Genomic DNA, 17,775 nt, shown 5'->3' with positions numbered 1-17,775 from the left:
GCTTCTTTGCCCCCTCTTCTATATATTAATACACCTTCCAGGGTGTATTCTCGAAAAAAATTGCCTTTTTTTTCTTTAAATTTTCATCACGCTTTGTGATAAGTAGGCAACTCTTCACCAATTGGTATACACTAGCACAAATATGCTTGAAACGTGAGAGTAGAGTTTTTGAATTTAATCGTGGCGCGTTTAGAGCCAATTGTTCTCCAATCACAACTTGTGATTATCATAATACTTGTTAAATTTTAATTTATCAACTCAAAACAGCCTTTTTTGGGCATGACCTCAAAATACCCCTGAGCCAGATGTCATGAATATGCACCTTCCCCTTCGTCGATGGCCTAATTGGGATGCCATCAAGGACAAGATCGGCATCCCTACCATCCATCCTAGGCAATGGAGGGGTCTCTATCTATACTCGGTGGAACATGATGGCGGGAGGCACGACGCCAAATAGAAAAGCTATCTTCTTGCTTGCTTACGCTACTTGTCACTTGGGAAATTTGGAATGAGCGCAAGGGTATTCCGCAATAAGCACGCCCTTGAAAGTCATCTTTGATAAAGTTAAAAGCGAGGCTCGGTTGTGGGTTCGCGCGGGTGCAAAACATTTGGGTGAAATGATGTTTGGAGAGTAATCCCCTATAATAATCTCGTTTTCATTCTTGTAAAATCTCTTTTTAATTAATAGAATGGGGCAAAACTTTTGCTCCCTTTTCAAAAGAAAAAATAGAACTCGGATTTCATCGTAAAAAAAAAAAAAGAGAGGTTAGGGCTTGCTCGGCCCGTACTTCAGGCCGGACATGGCTGGCCCAGCTTCCATTCTTATCCAGTAGCCTGAACCGAAGTCTGGAAAAGTCGTCTCCTCGTCGGACAAGCGCAACATCCCGAGCAAGAGAGCGCAGTGGGTTTCCCCGAAACAGAGAGTGGTGAGCGACAGCATCCATGGAAACCAGCGCCGCCGGTGCCGGCCGACGAGGGAGTGGCACGGCGAAGCAGCTAAACGTGGGGGGCAAGCTCTTCGCGTTGGAGGCAAGCTCCCTCTCCCTCTCCCTCTCTCTCGATCCCTCCCCAACCCCAACCTTCGTGGACCGCGACCCCGCCCTCCTCTCCGCGATCCTCTCCGCCATCCGCGCCCCCTCCTCCCCGCCGGCCTTCCCCGCCCGGATCCTCCTCGACGAGGCCCTCTTCTACGGCCTCCACGCCCAGCTCCTCGCCGCGCTCTCCCCTCCGCCGCTCTTCGGCTTCTCCGCCTCCCTCGCATCCACGCTCTCCCCCGCCTCCGAGCCCTTCCCCACCGCCCTCGCCGCGCACCACGACGGCTCCCTCTGCCTCGCCCACGGCGCCGGCCAGCTCACCTACTATTCCCCGGCGCTGGACCATCTCACCACCTTCCGGACCCACCTCCACCGCGCCACCTCCCTCCGGCAGCTGTCCACCAGCCTCGCCGTGGTCGGGTCCAGCTCCTCCCCCGGCCTCCACGTGTACGACTTCCTCGAAGGCCGGCACGTCGCCTCCGTCGAGTGGGCAGACCCGTCCGACCTTCGCGTCCTCAAAGCGAGGGTCATCGCCATTGCCGCTCGTCCTCCCGCCTCTGCCGCGGACACGAATTCACCGATCTTCGCTACGTTCGAGTGCTCACACCGGGAGAACTGCATCCTGGCGATTGACCCTGTAACTCTGAAGCCAGTGCAGGAGATTGGCCGGCAAGGTGGGACTGCGGCCAAGTCATCTTCGCCGGGTCGAGTAGTGCACCTGCAGGAGCTTGGGCTGGTGTTCGCTTCATCTGTGAGCTCAGGGGCTTTTGGCTACTCCGGGTACATGCGGCTGTGGGACATTCGCTCTGGGAATGTCGTCTGGGAGACAAGCGAGCCAGGGGGGTCTGGAAGAAGCAGCAGGTTCGGAGATCCATTTGCAGATGCAGATGTGGATGTGAAGCAGATGGTGCTTTACAAGGTGTGCTCAAAGTCAGGAGACATTGGAGCTGCTGACCTGAGGCGCCTCAGTGACGACCCTTGGGTGTATATGTCATCGGGACCAAGAGAGAGTGGAGGGGGTCATGGAAGTGTTCTGCATTGCTACAAGTCCCAGGTGTTTGTCAGCCGGAAGGATGGATTGGAGGTTTGGTCCAGACTGGAAGAACAGCAAAATGGCAGAGACAACTCGGGAGAGCAGCCAAGAGCAAAGGAGGTACTTGACAGCAAAGGAATTAATGAAAATAGTTACAGAAGCAGCTATATGGACGCAGAAGAGGATTCTAAGCGTGGGATGATAGAGATGATGGAAGGGGGTGGAGACCGCTTGTTTCTGACCAGGGAAAACATGCCAGTTGTGGAAGTGTGGGAGAGCTCCCGCCTAGCTGGTGCTATCTCTCTCTCATAGCAATTTTCTGACTGTCGAAAGAAGTAACAAGTACATTTTCTAGTAGAGGATCACTGCCATGTTCTCTTTGTTCAGTTCAGGCATAAATTTAATTCCTGAATGTGGTTCTTCCTGTCTGAACTCTGCTCCAAGATTTGATGTGGTAACATTACATTTCTTCCCACTACAGATGCATTCGATGCGAGCATAACTGAAGCAACCTTCTTTGGTCTAAGCATATATTTGTAATCCCTTAGCCTTTCAGTAAGAGTTAGGTTTTTTACAAGATTGTTATTCAATTAGTTCCTAGCACCCTAAATATAGTGCAATCTTGTTATTCAGCTTACTTTGTGATTATCCTGTCAGAGCATCATCAGTTGAGACCAACTTGCCAGAACTTGTCAAGTTACCATTATTCTTTTAAAATGGTAAAAAGAATTGATGCCAACCCTAGTGGCCATCTCTTATTTTTCATATGTAACCCACTATGTCAATTATATACTCACCATCCCAATGGGTAGTAATATATATAGACAAGTATTTGATATGTATACTGCACTTTTAGTAATATCATATGTATCTTATTGGATGATGAGTAAAAGATTTAACGATCGATGTATTGGTATCTAGGATAAGAAATAGTTTCATGATGTCTCCTCATTAAGTCTATGCCACAAAGGCAAAAATCTGACATGTGCGGTTATTAGATGGTGCCACGTAGGAACATTGAGAGAGGTCTGGTATTGCTGGTAGCAGAATTATCTCTTCGTCTCTTTCTCTTTATAGATTTTCTAAGAATTAGAAAATTAGTAGATTATGACTCACGAAATTATGCATTGTGCAACTCATAAACTTGATATCAGATTTCAAATATTACCGATTTGCTCTTCCAATGTTCTCCAAATAATAACTCGGTCTTTGGTTGGAAAAGTTGATAGAGTAGTAGTATTTGTGTCAATTATCTATTCTGTTCTATAGCATTGCCCGAGTGATTTACTCCTCTGTTGTGTAGTTAACCTGCAAAAGTAAGCGTGGGATAACATAGACGTGTTTTACAGTCGAATGATTTATGTAATCATTTTTTAGCACATGCCTGTCCCCCTGTATCTAGCTGGTTAGAAACATGGGTCATTAGTTATGCAATCAAACCTGAGAATGTTGCGGTATTTTTTTTTCATGGAACTCCTGTTGAACTGTTTTATGTTTCCTTTATCGCCAATTGTACCATTGGGTAGTACTTCTCACAAAACTCTTGGAAGTTATAGAGTAGACACATTAAAGATTTGTTGGAAATATAGCTTTTGGAGAACTCTTTGGGAAAAAAGTGCTATGAGGTTTGCGTCAGTAAAGTTGTCACAAGCTGATTTCTGACTCTGGAATCAAGTCCATGGTCTAGGACAGACATTTTTGAAAAAAAAGGTGCCTTCTTCAGGGCTTACCCTACTGATTATCATGAAAGGAAAATGTTAACTAAGCATCAAAATAGATGTCTTCGTCTTTCAATCTTAAAAGTCAGCGCCCAGGTGTGAGTTGTGACCCTTGCTTTGTCGCCAGAGTAGCCTCTTTGCCAGTGCAAATCCGACCACCTGATGGTACAATCTTCTGTTGGGTCTTTCGAATTTTCATGACTTGCCAAATTTCAAGTATGGGCAATAATTTTATGGTGTTTGCCAGGATGCTTATGTTTGGAGTGTTGAATGGTACAAATGAATTGTTGAACTGGGACTGGTTTTTGTGTAACATCACGACCTAAGTTCACTTACACCAAAATACAGCTTCCATTCATATTTAACAATGTATTCTATGTGGTAAATGGGGTCACCATAACAGTATTTGCAACAATAGATTTGTACAGCTCTTAGAATGATACTCCCTCCGTTCCATAAGTCTTGTCTTGGTTTTAGTTCAATAGTTCAAATTTGAACAAAAACCATGACAACAATAACGGAGGGAGTACAAAGGAAGAGATAACTAAAAGCCTGTACTCGCATGATAGCTTATTAGTTTTTTTAATAGTTAATTACTATTAGTATCAGCATATGGCAGTGAGAGTTCTTTGCTGATACTGAATGGTCATAAGATCATATTTCGTTCTTGTCCAAATTAAAGGCTAGGCAGTATGCTATGGAATCACCCTTCCTGCTCTACTTGGAGTCTCAGACATGTTTGGTTCAGTTCTATAATTTGTTGCTCATCTACTGCTCCTAATATGTTTACTTACCTGGTGCACATTATATAGGCTGGAAACATTGCTGGGTTTTGACATATGGACTTAACTGTTGTATGAAGTAGAAATGTAGGTGTTTTGAATCATTGAATAGGTATGTGTGATCGTCGCAACATATCGGTGCATGAGGCAATGGATGTAGTACCATAGCATAAATTAACAGATATGCTGTTCTGCATACATCATGGCCTCCCGCGCTAGCCTGGCCGTTTGTACTTCATTCCATGACCTCTATTATGTAGGTGAATGCCTGTAGTTGGAGTTGGAGTTGATCTTTATTTTTTTGTTTTAAATTTCTTTTAGATCGCGCATATGGTAGGAGAAGTCCTAGGCTAATATTGAATGGTCATCAGGTTATATTTTTTCGTTCTTATCCACATTAAAAGCAAGGCAATGTATGCTATGTAATCACCCTTGGTGCCATACTGGGAGGTAAGGTATGAAATTAGCTGTTGTCCCGAGTAGAGATGTAGTTTTTTTTCTTTTTGAGGAAAAGAAATGTAGTGTTCTGAGACCAAATAGGATTGCGTGGTGTCATATCATAAACCAACATAGGTTATGCCCGCATTGTGGTGGGCCAGCCCGTTGGTTGTATACTTCATTGCATAATGTACTTTGATCTTTATTATCTTGGTGCATGCATGCTTGGAGTTGGAGTTGGACAGTTTGTTCATTAAAGTTCCTGCCACTTCTAGGATTAGAATTCTTGGATTCTTGCTTTACCAGGTAACCATCCGTGCTGATGATATCCTGGAATCGCACCGGAGTGGTCTCTTTGTACTGTAAGCATGTGCTGAAGTGTTCTTTTGCTTAAGAAGATCTCATTTAGGAACATAAATATGTTGCTAACGGTACTGCATAACCCCACCAGGCCACCAGGTCTGACCAGGACACCGTGATGGTGCCGAATCTCAAGAACCCCGGTCTGTCTGACTGACTGTCTTTGTTTGCCGGGCACCAGCATCATTCGTTTCTTGTGTTAGACGCAGGTTTGAGGTGTTTAACGTTGCTTTGCAGGTTGCATCGCCCGTCTTGGATTCCACACACTCGAGTACATTGTACCTGGAGCTGGAGCTGGAGCTGGATGCACATGATTGTGCAACCGTGGACGTGGCCTCCCATCTGTTTTGGCCGTGTTCGAGTCTTGAGGATGACACACATGGAACCACGCCATTAAGCTGGCGCTAGGAGCGTGGTAACATTATCTTATCTTCCCGAGCTCTCGCCGAATCGTACGTATTTTATGCCGGAGTCCAGCTCGTTCTGTCGAGCGTGCAGGTCGATGATGAAGAGGGCGACGGGATCTGCTCGGTCAGGCTGCACGTTTTGCCTCGACTGTTCGCTGGAACAGGGCGGATCTTGTCCCGTCCTCTGTACCCTGTACCGTCCGTTGCCTCGACTGTTTTCTTTGGGGTTTAGCTGCAGCAGGCACGGCCGCACATCGTAGCGCGGCCAGCCCAGCACGGTAGTCGGCAGGGGGGCAGGACAAGCCGTGGTCGACGCCGACGACGAGCCCGTTGGGTATTTTTCTAGTCTTGGCCTCTGTAGACGAGTAATAATAATGGAGCGAGACCAAGACGGGACGCGATGATGTATAATGGAGATGGAGAGAGGAGACATCAGGATGAATAATGATAGCTCCCTCCGAACCTACACTTCTCGGTCCGGTGCACCGACGAGCCTGACCTGATCTGAACTGATCGGAATCAAGCTGGTCTCCGACTGGTAGCGCATCCACTTCGGCCGTCCTTTTTCTTTCTCTTCGCAAGTTCCTGCATCCCCATCAGCCATCTCCCCGGCGTAATGGCGCATGGCCCTGGCTGATGGGAAGAGTACAGTGACAAGCACCATCGGCACCAGCTGAGTGCACGACTGTACGCTTTGCGTGATGCATGATTAGCCGGGGTGCATCTGCATTGATCCTAGGTAGTGATTTAACCGATTCGTGCGTGTACCCGGACACTCTGTTGCTGTCCCCGGATCGCCTTTCTGCTTCCGTCCTCTCGCCAACACAGCCACACACACACACATCCAGGATCCAGCCCATGTTCCTTCTCCTCTTTTAAGCACCCACACTTTTCCCTCCCCTTTCCACCTCCGTCCTCGGTTTGCTTCTCCCGTTAACCCATCCGAGTATTCCCTCCTTCACTTCTGGAGCCCGAGCCCTGTCGTGGCATGATCATGATCTGAGTCGCCATCCCTGGAGCCCGAGCTGCAGGTGACCGCACCGGTGATCGGGACTAATGGCGGGTGGTGCTAGATGCAGCTCCCTGCTGCGCGGGTTCCTCTCCCTCTTCTTCCTCATGTTCCTCCACGTTGGCCAATCCGGATGCTGCTTCTCCCCTGGCTCTGCCTCCCAGCAGCACGAGGAAGACGATGGCGTCGTCGTCGGCAGCAGCAAGAGGAGGAAGATATCGCCGCTCGCCTTCTCCCCGGCCGTGTCGTCCTCCACCGTTGCTGAAGACAGGGCCAGGGCCAGGCGCAGCAGGCACGTGTCGTCTCTCGCCACCAACCTGCGCTGCTACCTCCACCGCATCTTCTCCTCCTCCTCCTCCGGACCCAAGAATGCTGCTCCAGAGGAAGAAGCGGCCGTGACGACGACCACCGTGTCATCATCGCCGCTTGCCCACTCATCCGTGACGCAGCGCCACGCGTCGTCCGTGCTGCTGTCTGCGCCGTCGTCGCCGTGCGCGTCGCCGTTCCTGTCCCCGATGTCGCCGCGCTCCCTCGGCGTCACCCCCGTGCCATGCTCGCCGCAGGCGACCACCAGGCGGCTGTCCCGGTCGTTCGCTGCCCGCGGGGACGTGTTCCCGTGCAAGGCGTGCGGCGAGGTGCTGGACAAGCCGCAGCAGCTGGAGCTCCACCAGGCGATGAAGCACTCCCTGTCGGAGCTCTCCCACGTCGACTCCAGCACGAACATCATCCGCATGATCTTCCTCGCCGGCTGGCAGCAGCCGTCGTCCGGCGCCGACGGCGAGCCCCCAGCGGCCGTCGTCACGCGCATTCTCAGGATCCACCACAACCCGCGCGCGCTCTCCCGCTTCGAGGAGTACCGCGACCTCGTCCGCGCCCGCGCCGCCCGCCGCGCAACGGCTGGTGGGGTGGAGGAGGAGCGGTGCGTCGCGGACGGCAACGAGCGGCTGCGGTTCCACTGCGCCACCACGCTCTGCTCCCTGGGCGCCGGCGGCGTGTGTGGGAGCCCATACTGCTGCGCCTGCACCATCCTCCGCCACGGGTTCGCCGGCAAGCAGGCGGACGTGGACGGCATCGCGACCTACTCCTCCGCGCGGGCCGCGCACGCGTCGCTGCCCGAGGACGTGGAGCGCGAGTTCGCGTTCCTGCAGGTGCGCCGCGCCATGCTCGTGTGCCGCGTCGTGGCGGGACGGGTCGTCCGTGGCGGCGGCGCCGCGGGAGACGGCGGCAAGGTGGGCTACGACTCCATGGTGCCCGCGTCGCCGGCCGGCGGGGGACGGCGGGGAGAGGACGACGCCGAGCTGCTGGTGTTCAACCCCCGGGCCGTGCTCCCGTGCTTCGTCATCATGTACAGCAGCTAGCCGTAGGTGGCGCCGGCATGGCACGTGCATGGTAGTGTATAGACGTTTCCCCGTTTTGCTTGTTCCATCCCTCTCCCTCGTTAGGTTACTAGATCACGGCATGGCGCCGGCATGGCACGTCTGTGGTCACTCGCCGTCACCACTCAGTCGGTTACTAGATCACGGCGGCGATCTCAGCTTTTGGCCGGATTGAGCAATCAGCAGTCAGCACTCGGCGGCAGTGTGGCGTCGCTGGATTGGATCGACTGCTTGCGCAGTGATGCTGCATGTTCTTCTTTACCATCTCTTCTCGTTGCTTGGTTCTTTGGCCCATGAATGGCAGTCAACTGATGATGATGAATGGCAGTCTATCTTGTGGTTACCTTGTGGATGGTGGGCATCTATCTTTCAGTTGACTGCCATATGGTGCATGTTCTTTTCTGCAAAGTTCAACCATTAGTTTGGTTAATAAAATATAAATTATATGTCAATAAAATCTATACCATTAGATTCATGTTCAAATTAGGTTTCCAATGATATAGTTATTGTGACATATTTTCCATATTTTATTAACCAAAATAATGGTCAAGTGTTTTCTTGAACTACGTGCGTGCCTGTTAAACCGATACGGAGGGAGTAGTACGGAAGCGAAACTGCAGATGATGACCGGCGAGCTCTCATTCATAACTTTGTTTTCAGAGAAAGTGTTGCCATTAAAGTCAACAATGGCGTTGCTAGATACTTCTAGATGAAAAAAAAGGTTTAAGGTAAGGCGATCCGTTATTACCCGTTCTTTTTAACATTGTGACGGGTATGCTTGCTATATCGAGCTAAGACTAATGGGAAAATTGAAGGGATGGTTCCTCACCTTGTGGATGGTGGGCATCTATCTTTCAATATGCCGATGATATGATTTTCTTTAGATAATCCAGAAGAAGTTTGCATAAAAGTCTTTGCCCAAAAGGATAATCCTAGAATTCCTTCCGTCTTCTGCATTCTGGATTTGCAGAAGTGTCGAATTTCAAGAACACGGATCTTATGATATGGTGAGAATCTCTTATGATAATCATCCGCGCTTTAAACGTATCCTAATGCCTGAAAGTTGGATAGGGTGGCCCTTACGTAAGGACTATATAACCCCCAAATTTTATGAAATATAAGATGCTCATTGAATGATAAGAAATTCATGCTCACTTAATACAACACAACTCCAGATTTTATTCAACTATAGGAATATTTTTACTTTATATTCCTAGATGAAACATAATACCTATTTCTAATTAAATCCTATTATACAAAAGCAGTCCAGATAGACTGAGCAAACAAAAAGGTAAAGCATGAAATCTGAAATTAATTTCATCATATTTGGAGCAGCTGTCCGGACTAAAAATTAATTTTTATAAAAGAAAATTGTTCTATTTCGGCGAGGCCGAAGACAAGGCGAACCTATATGCCAAGCTTTTTGGCTATGGGGTGGGCCAGTTTCCAATTAGCTATCTAGGCATTCCGAATTAGTTTCGGAGGCTTACTTTGGCTGAATGACAACACGTCGAGTAAAGGCTACAAAAGCGTTTAAGTAGATGGAAGGGTAAGTTACTATTCTTGGAAGAAAGACTGGTACTCATTAATTCAATATTAATCAATATGGTATTGTATATAATATCTTTCTTCCAGTTACCCGAGGGAATCTTGTATCGTTTGGATTATTTATGATCAAGATTCTTTTGGCAAGGGGATGCGAGATGAAGAAATACCGGCTAACAAAGTGGGGAGTTGTGTGCGTCCCAAGGATCAAGGGGGGCTCGGTGTTCATGACCTCGAGGTTAAGAGCAGGGCGCTGCTTGGTAAATGGTTGGCTAAACTACTCACCGAGGATAGGGTCTGGAAAACCATTCTTAAAAGAAAGTATGTTAGCTCGAAGGCGATATCCTAGGTATATTGGAAACTAGGGGATTCTCACTTTTCGTTTGGACTCATGGTGACGAATAAGTACTTCTTTTAATTTGGTTCATTCTCTATTAAGGATGGGTATCAGATAAGGTTATGGGAGGACACGTGGGTCGGGGATGCCACTCTCTGAGAACACTATCTGGCTTTATACAATATTATGCGTCATAAAGGGGATACCTTGGCTAAGGTGATGGAGACTTCTCCGCCCTCTATATTGTTCAGAAGAGATCTTGTTGGGTGTTTGGTGTCCATCCATTTAAGGCAATCGTTAGAGTAAGTCAGACAAGTTCTAGTGGAATCTTAATGAGAATGGTACAAATTCTCTCTAGATTCCATGTATAAAGCGTTGATCCAAAATGTTGAGTCGGTAGTAAATAATAAGCTTATTTGGAAGATGAAGATACCTCTAAAGGAAAAAAAAAGTTTTTTTGCATGGTATCTTCGTGGGGGTCATCCTTACTAAAGACAATCTTGCTAAACGTAATTGGCAAGAAATTTAAAAAGTGTATCTTGTGTCATCACGATGAGACAATTAAATATTTATTGTTACAATTCCGGTTTGCCAAATCTATATGGTCAATCATCGAAATAGGTTCTACCTTATACCCACCAGGTAGTGTCGCTAATATTTTTGGCAATTGCCTCAGTGGGGTGGACTATAGGTTTAAACAACTTATTAGGGTGGGAGCGATTGCTGTTATTTGGTCACTTTGGTTATGTAGAAATTACAAGATTTTTAATAACAAAAATGCTTCTCTCATGCAGGTTATCTACCGGTGCATCATTTTGCTCCGTTCATGGTCGTCGCTTCAGCGTGTGAAGCATCGCGATCTATTTACGGAGGTGTCTATACGGTTGGAGGACACGGCGAAGGATATTGTTATCCATGAGTGGCAGCATACTCTCAGGATTGGACCGCTCAACCGTAGTTCCACGGCTCTTTCTTGTTTTATATCTATCGACTTTTACCTTTGTTCGGTTTGTTTTGGGGCTGTGTAAGTCTTAGCTATGCATAGACCGAGTGTAATACTTATATTTTAAGTAATACAAGCGTTCTTTATATAAAAAAAAGCAAAACTGCAGTATTGCTCCCCAAATTTATATTCACGAACATGTAGGTTGGTCCTTTATGCCCTGTCTGGTTGTATTTCACTAGTTCCTTGCTTCGCTATCTTGCATCCGCTGATGGTGCCAGTGCTGATCGATCAGATTTTTTTTAGTGTACCTAGATGCATATCTCTCTCTCTCACCATGCTCGTTGGACATGGTGATGTAGAATTGCACACACCGAGTCAGTTCACCAAAGAGCAATTCACTGATATTTCAACATTGAGGCCTCTGCATAGTTTTTTTTCTTCTTTTTGCTGCATGCATGGATTACAATGGGGGGACGTAGGGAGTTCAGATGCTGGAACACGACACGGGCGTTTCGTGGTAAAAAACGACATTTTGACCAATGGACAAATCAATTTGCAGTGATTCATAAAGCGTACTTTCGGTATTGTTTCTCTCGAGGCCAGCTCTTACTGAAAGAAAAAGTAAACTACTGATACATGACATAAATGATTATTGACTAAAACATCTGATTAATTACTGAAGACATGAAGAACATGCCATGAATTCATGGTCAGCGCCTTGCAGAGTCTGTACTCTGTACGACTGTACCCATGCAGATGCAGCTGCCTGATTAAGCAGCAGCTTTGGCAACGTCAACAATGGCTTCCGCTCCGTGTGCATCTTGTAATCCTTCGCAAATCAAACGAAAACATGCACGCGTATACATTTTCAAATAAATAAGCTCAATGGAGTGAAATAACAACAACGTCACGATTGGTTTGTAGTTTGTACCTGAGAAGGCTGCGATGACGATGCAAGGATAGGCGCATCTATCTCCCCGCTCCAGGAGGCAGCAGCAACGCTTTTCCTCCCTGTAGCAATGTCGTCCCTCACATCCGGGCTTGGGCGGCGCCTCCGAGCTGCAGCAGCAAACCCAGGCTTCCACCTGGGTCTGATGTAGGACCAGAGCCAACATGAGTACGCCGATGGCGTTGATCGCAAGGCCTCTGAATTCCATGTTACAACCTTGATGGGGATCGAGCTAGTGACGAGGTAGGGGATGAAAGGGAGGGAGGAATCGAGGCAGATTCGAACAAGTTTCAGTGTTAGACAAGTTAGATACTATTACGGGAACTCCTACTACGGGAAGCGCTCCTTCAAAGAGTCCCAGGGCGGCTACCGCCGCAACCGCGACCAAGATCTCAAGCAAAAGCTCGAGCGGGAGCAGGAAGAGCAGTACAGGCAGCAGCGGCTGCGGGATCGCGATGGGGACCGAGTGGGTAGCTCGTCCTGGCGCCGTGACGACGACCGGTTTCGTCTCCCCCTCCTGGGCCGCGCGGGCGCGAGCCTGGCAGGGGGCCGAACAAGAAAGGGACCAGGCAACCGCGTCCGCCGCAAGGGTCGGGTCCTCCTTCGCTGACCGCCGACGGCGCTGCCTCTGGGGTGGCAGGGCCAGCTAATCCGGACACGGCACACATTACTTGCTACAACTGCGGCAAGCAAGGACACGTTCAAGCCGAATGCACCAACGACCCCTTCCGCGTCAACTGCAAGAAAACCGGCCATCTCTCGGCGATGTGTGCCGCGCTCTCCAAGGCCCTTGCTCCCTTCTGGGCTGGGTATGGGGATGGCCAGCAGGGCTTCGTGTGCTGTGAGGTGCCACCTGAAGAACTTCAACAACCCACTGCCAACTCTGCCACCGTCATCATCGAGCAAGGCCGTCTGACAGAAGAAGAAGTCGAGGAGGAATTTAAGGACTTGGTCGATGAAAACTGGGACTGGCAGGTGCGCCAGCTTAGCCAATCGGACTTTGCGGTTGTTTTCCCCTCCAAGGAGAGCTTGAGGATTGCCATCAGAGGTGGTGGCCTGACCCTCCCCACTAGCAAGCTTAAGGCCCTGATCACGGTGCAAGTGGGCGACCCTTTGGCCTCGGAGACCTTGGTGGAGACTTGGGTCCGCCTTGTCGGAGTGCCTCCGCCGCTCAGACATGCTGATAGACTGCTTCTTAGCACCCGCGAGCTGGGACATCCGATTGGGGTGGACTTGAAATCCCTTGAGCACCCTTCTGCTCCCATCCGCATGGCTGTGGGCTGCCGTGCGCCGGTCAAGATTCAGGAGTACATCACCTTGTTCGTTAATATGCAAGGCTACCGCATCCGTGTTGAGCGAGAAGATGAACATGTTGGTGACTCGCCGCCCCAGGGCCCTCCGCCGGCACCAGACCAAAGGGGAGAGGAGGACAAAGACGAGGATTATGAGGAGACTGATGAAGAACGTTGGGACGGACGCCGCGGGCGCCACCGCAAGAATGACAAGGAACCTGCCTCAGCCCCGGCGGGAGGGGCTGGTGGTGCTGGTCGTAAATCCGTGCCCCTCTTGCCCTCAGAATCAAAGGAACATGTTCCTGCTGCTCCTGCCACTCGCTCGTACAAGACCTCGGGGCAGCTTCCGGCCTCGGTATTCTCGCAATATGGCTCTAACCTCACTGAAGGCGGGGACATTTTCCCACTAATGGCAAAGATCTTGCACAATGCGGCGGCCCAACCACAGCCGCAAACGCCTCCTGGCTCTTCCGACACTCAGCAAGCCTCCTTATCCATCATTTGTGACACACCTGATGATCCCATGGATGCGGAACAGAGCGACCCTACGCCAGGGAAGGCGATCAGGCTGTCTCATGAAGACAGAGCAGAGGCAGGGTTGGGAAGCCCCTCCCCACAGGCCTCCAAAGAACAGCTGCTGCGCGACAACGAGAAGAGAAGCAAGAGTAACCACGACAGGCCCTCAAGGAGACTGATGCTTGAGGCTGCAAGGGTGGCGGATGACTCGGTGGTGGGCCAGAACTCCCCTGCTAGCAATCTTGGCCTCCACCACGCGCCGGCGATCGCGCACAGCGCCACTGTTCGCCAGCTTCTGCTTGAAGATTCTCCCATCCCGGCGCTAGGGGCCACGGTGACAAGGGCACCCCGCTCCAAGGCAGCACCGGCGCTAGCTGAAAGGAAGAGCGCCCGGGGCAAGGGCACCACTGACGGTCCAGTCCTGGAGCGCGCGGTGCGCATCGCTGCGGACAAGAATGATACGACCAAGTCTATGGCGTCCAAGACGGCCACCTCTACATCATCGCCACAGATCCTAGGTACGTCTCCCATTGCGGAGTTTACTGCCTTTCAAGATTCTTCGGTTGAACACCTGTTGCATGTGGCAAAGGATAGCTGTATTCTTTTTAAATCGGTTGATAAGACGCCAGCGCAACTGGTGGCGCTCATCCAAGCTAAGGAGCTAGCGCAGGCGGAGCTAGCTGCCGCTAGGCAGAAGGTTGAGGAAGAACCGGCCAAGAACAAGGCCGAAGAAGCGGCTACAAAGAAGGCCGACGAAGCGAAAAAGGGCCCTACGGAAACTGCTCCTCCCTGCGAGGTCCCAAGGGGGGACCTAGCGCCGGAGAAAGAAGCGCCTAGAAGATCGCCCATCAGGTCGAAGCGCAGAAGGGCTGCGTCTAGACCAAATCCTATCGGTACTCGTCCTCTAACCCGCCGAGCACGGGCAATGCAACTGGTTTCCCAATGAGATGCCTTTTCTGGAACATCCGAGGATTCGGCAGGAAGGGGCGCTGAACCCTCCTAAAGGATTATTTGCGCCTTCATAAGATCGACGTGGTCTTGCTGCAGGAGACCATCAAGCAGGACTTCACAGATGCGGAGCTACGAAGTCTTGAAGTTGGGGAGAACTTTTTCTGGTCCTGGCTGCCGGCAAATGGACAATCGGGCGGGATGCTCATTGGAGTGCGTGATAGCGTCTTCGAAGTGGGTTCGATTGACAAAGGTTAGTTCTTCATCAGCGTGGCGGTTCTTCACAGGGTGACGAACCGCACGATGGATTTCATTGGCATTTATGGTCCGGCTGACCATGGGAGGACAAGAGCTTTCCTCCAAGAGATCTCCGAGAAGGTGGCGGCGACGACCAGGCCCCTGGTCATGGGTGGAGATTTCAACTTGATTCGCGCTGCGGAAGACAAAAACAACAGCAACCTGAACTGGCCTCTGATGGACCTGTTTAACGATCATATTGCAGCTTGGGCCCTTAGAGAGATCCCTCGCACAGGGGCGAGGTTCACTTGGACAAACCGGCAGCTTAACCCGGTGCGCTCAGCTCTTGATAGAGTGTTCATATCTTCATCGTTTGAAACCTTGTTTCCCCTCTGTTCCTTGTCTGCGGAAACGAGCTTGGGCTCGGACCACACGCCGCTGGTGTTTGACACAGGGGAAGGGCTCCCTGTCCACAGCAATCGTTTCTTCTTTGAATCTAGTTGGTTAGAAAGGAACGACTTCCATCCGCTAGTACAAGCAACCTGGGAGGACCTCAGTCGTAAAGTCAGAGGTCGCGACATAGTTGACTGGTGGAACTTTATGAGTACGGGACTCAGACAACACCTTAGAGGCTGGAGTCACAACCTGGGCCGTGACTCCAAAGAGGATAAGGCGAACCTGCTGGCTCAGATTTCGCAGCTTGATCTCCAAGCTGACGCTGCGGGTTTGGACGAAGAGGGCTGGGCAGCTAGATACCATCTTGAAGAACAGCCGCTGCACCTGATTAGGGTGGAGGAGGAACACTGGAAACAAAGGGGGAGGACTAGGTGGGCCTTGCAAGGGGATGCAAATACGGCCTATTTCCATGCTGTGGCTAACGGCAGGAGGCGTAAATGCCAGATCACAATGCTCAATACCCCTCTCGGTCCCATCACGGACCAGCGGTTAATTCAGGAACATGTGTATGCCTTTTACCGCGAGCTGCTGGGCACCTCTGCTTCTAGGTATTGCGGGTTGGCCCCTGAGACGTGGCTTGAGCAACATCGGGTGTCGCCTGAAGAGAATAATAACCTTGCCCTTACCTTCTCAGAAGTTGAGTTGGAGAATATCGTCAACGACATGAAGACTAACACTGCTCCTGGCCCAGACGGTCTCCCAGTGATCTTCTTTAAGTCCTTCTGGCCCCTGGTGAAGCGGGGAATTCTACATATTCTTAATGACTTTGTGCTGGGGCGCATAGACATTGCTCGTCTCAATTTTGGGATTCTCTCCCTCATACCCAAGGTCCCGGGTGCGGACCAGATCACCCAATACCGTCCTATTGCTCTGATCAATGTCATTTTCAAAATCGTGTCCAAAGCTTACGCCTCACGGCTGGATCCGGTGGCCAATAGAATCATAAGCCCGCATCAAACTGCATTCATCAAAGGCAGAAACATCCTCGATGGGCCCCTTGCGCTCATTGAAATCATTCACGAGATTAAGTCCAAGAAGTTGGGAGGGATCCTACTTAAGCTTGACTTCGAGAAAGCCTACGACAGGGTGAATTGGGATTTCCTTGCGGAGGTTCTTAGAGGTAAAGGGTTCGAGGAGGGTTACATCCACCGCATTTCCCAACTGGTAGCCGGTGGACAGACTGCTATCTCGATCAATGGGGTGATCGAACCTTTCTTCCGTAACAAACGAGGGGTCAGACAAGGGGACCCCCTCTCACCGTTGCTGTTCAACTTCATTGGGGAAGCTCTGTCCGCAATCCTCTCTGCTGCCGGGTGGGCGGGCCACATTCACGGGGTTGTGCCGCACCTTTCTCCTGGAGGAATCTCCCACCTCCAGTACGCGGACGATACTTTAATCCTGATCCAAAACTCAGATGAGGACATTGCGAATCTAAAGTTTCTTCTTATGTGCTTTGAGGAGATGTCGGGGCTAAAAATCAACTACCATAAGAGTGAAGTTATTGTCATGGGTTAGTCAGCCAGGGACCAGAAACAAGTTGCCAACAAGCTTAATTGTAAACTGGGGGCTTTCCCGTTTTCCTATTTAGGTCTGCCCATTTCGGACCGAAAGTTAACTCTAGAACAGTGGCTATTCCTGGTGAGGAAGCTGGCGGTTAAGGTGGAACCGTGGCTGGGAAAACTTTTGTCCTCGGGTGGACGCCTAATCCTTTCCAATGCTTGTCTTGACAACCTCCCTATGTATGCCATGGGTTTGTTCTTACTCCATGATGGGATCCATGCGAGGTTCGACACCCACAGGTCCAAGTTTTACTGGGAAGGAGCGGGTCCAAAGCGCAAATACCACATGGTCAATTGGCCCACGGTATGCAGGCCAAAAGAACTTGGGGGCCTTGGCCTGCTCAATACCAAGAAGATGAACCAAGCTCTCCTTCTCAAATGGGTGTGGAGCTTGTATCAAGAGGAAGACACCATCTGGGCAAGGCTGATCAGAGCCAAGTATCGCGACGCCAATGACATTTTCAGTGGCAATGGGCAAGGGGGCTCGCAGTTTTGGAAGAGCCTACACAAAGTGAAACACCTCTTTAAAGTGGGGGCAAAACACTTGGTGCGAGACGGGCACCGCACCAATTTTTGGTTGGATTGGTGGATTGAGTCGAGACCTCTCAAAGAGCTTTTCCCGCTTCTCTTTGCTATTTGCGACGACGAGTTGGTGTCGGTGGCTACGGCCCTTCAAGGGGAAGGCCTAGCCATTAGATTCCGCCGCTCTCTGGATGAGGAAGGGACGAGGCAATGGAGGTCCTTATGTAGCCTGGTTGAGGATATGACCCTAGCGCATGGCATGGATCAGATTCGTTGGCACCTGGACAGCTCGGGCTGTTTCTCGGTGAAAT

The 17,775-nt window shown here is 50.1% G+C and overlaps 2 protein-coding genes and 1 long non-coding RNA gene across 3 annotated transcripts; 2 read left to right on the top strand and 1 right to left on the bottom strand.

Moving 5' to 3' along the window:
* Nucleotides 1-862: 862 nt before the first annotated feature.
* On the top strand, nucleotides 863-2,806 carry LOC127296130 (protein ENDOPLASMIC RETICULUM-ARRESTED PEN3). Its single transcript, XM_051326158.2, has one exon. The coding sequence runs from the start codon at nucleotides 943-945 to the stop codon at nucleotides 2,377-2,379; it is 1,437 nt and encodes a 478-aa protein (XP_051182118.1). The 5' UTR covers nucleotides 863-942; the 3' UTR covers nucleotides 2,380-2,806.
* A 3,694-nt stretch (nucleotides 2,807-6,500) lies between these two features.
* Nucleotides 6,501-8,204, top strand: LOC127296129 (uncharacterized). Its single transcript, XM_051326156.2, has one exon. It carries the CDS (start codon nucleotides 6,829-6,831, stop codon nucleotides 8,137-8,139), a length of 1,311 nt encoding a protein of 436 aa, XP_051182116.1. The 5' UTR covers nucleotides 6,501-6,828; the 3' UTR covers nucleotides 8,140-8,204.
* A 3,311-nt stretch (nucleotides 8,205-11,515) lies between these two features.
* On the bottom strand, nucleotides 11,516-12,442 carry LOC127349034 (uncharacterized). The gene is made up of 2 exons (XR_007880090.2): nucleotides 11,917-12,442; nucleotides 11,516-11,814 (listed from the first exon to the last, which is right to left on the bottom strand). It is a non-coding gene; the product is annotated as an uncharacterized lncRNA (long non-coding RNA).
* Between the last annotated feature and the right edge of the window lie 5,333 nt (nucleotides 12,443-17,775).

Source organism: Lolium perenne, chromosome 4 (genome assembly GCF_019359855.2).
Source record: "Lolium perenne isolate Kyuss_39 chromosome 4, Kyuss_2.0, whole genome shotgun sequence".
In the NCBI taxonomy this organism is placed as follows: domain Eukaryota; kingdom Viridiplantae; phylum Streptophyta; class Magnoliopsida; order Poales; family Poaceae; genus Lolium; species Lolium perenne.
This window is presented reverse-complemented; position numbering and strand designations above follow the sequence as displayed.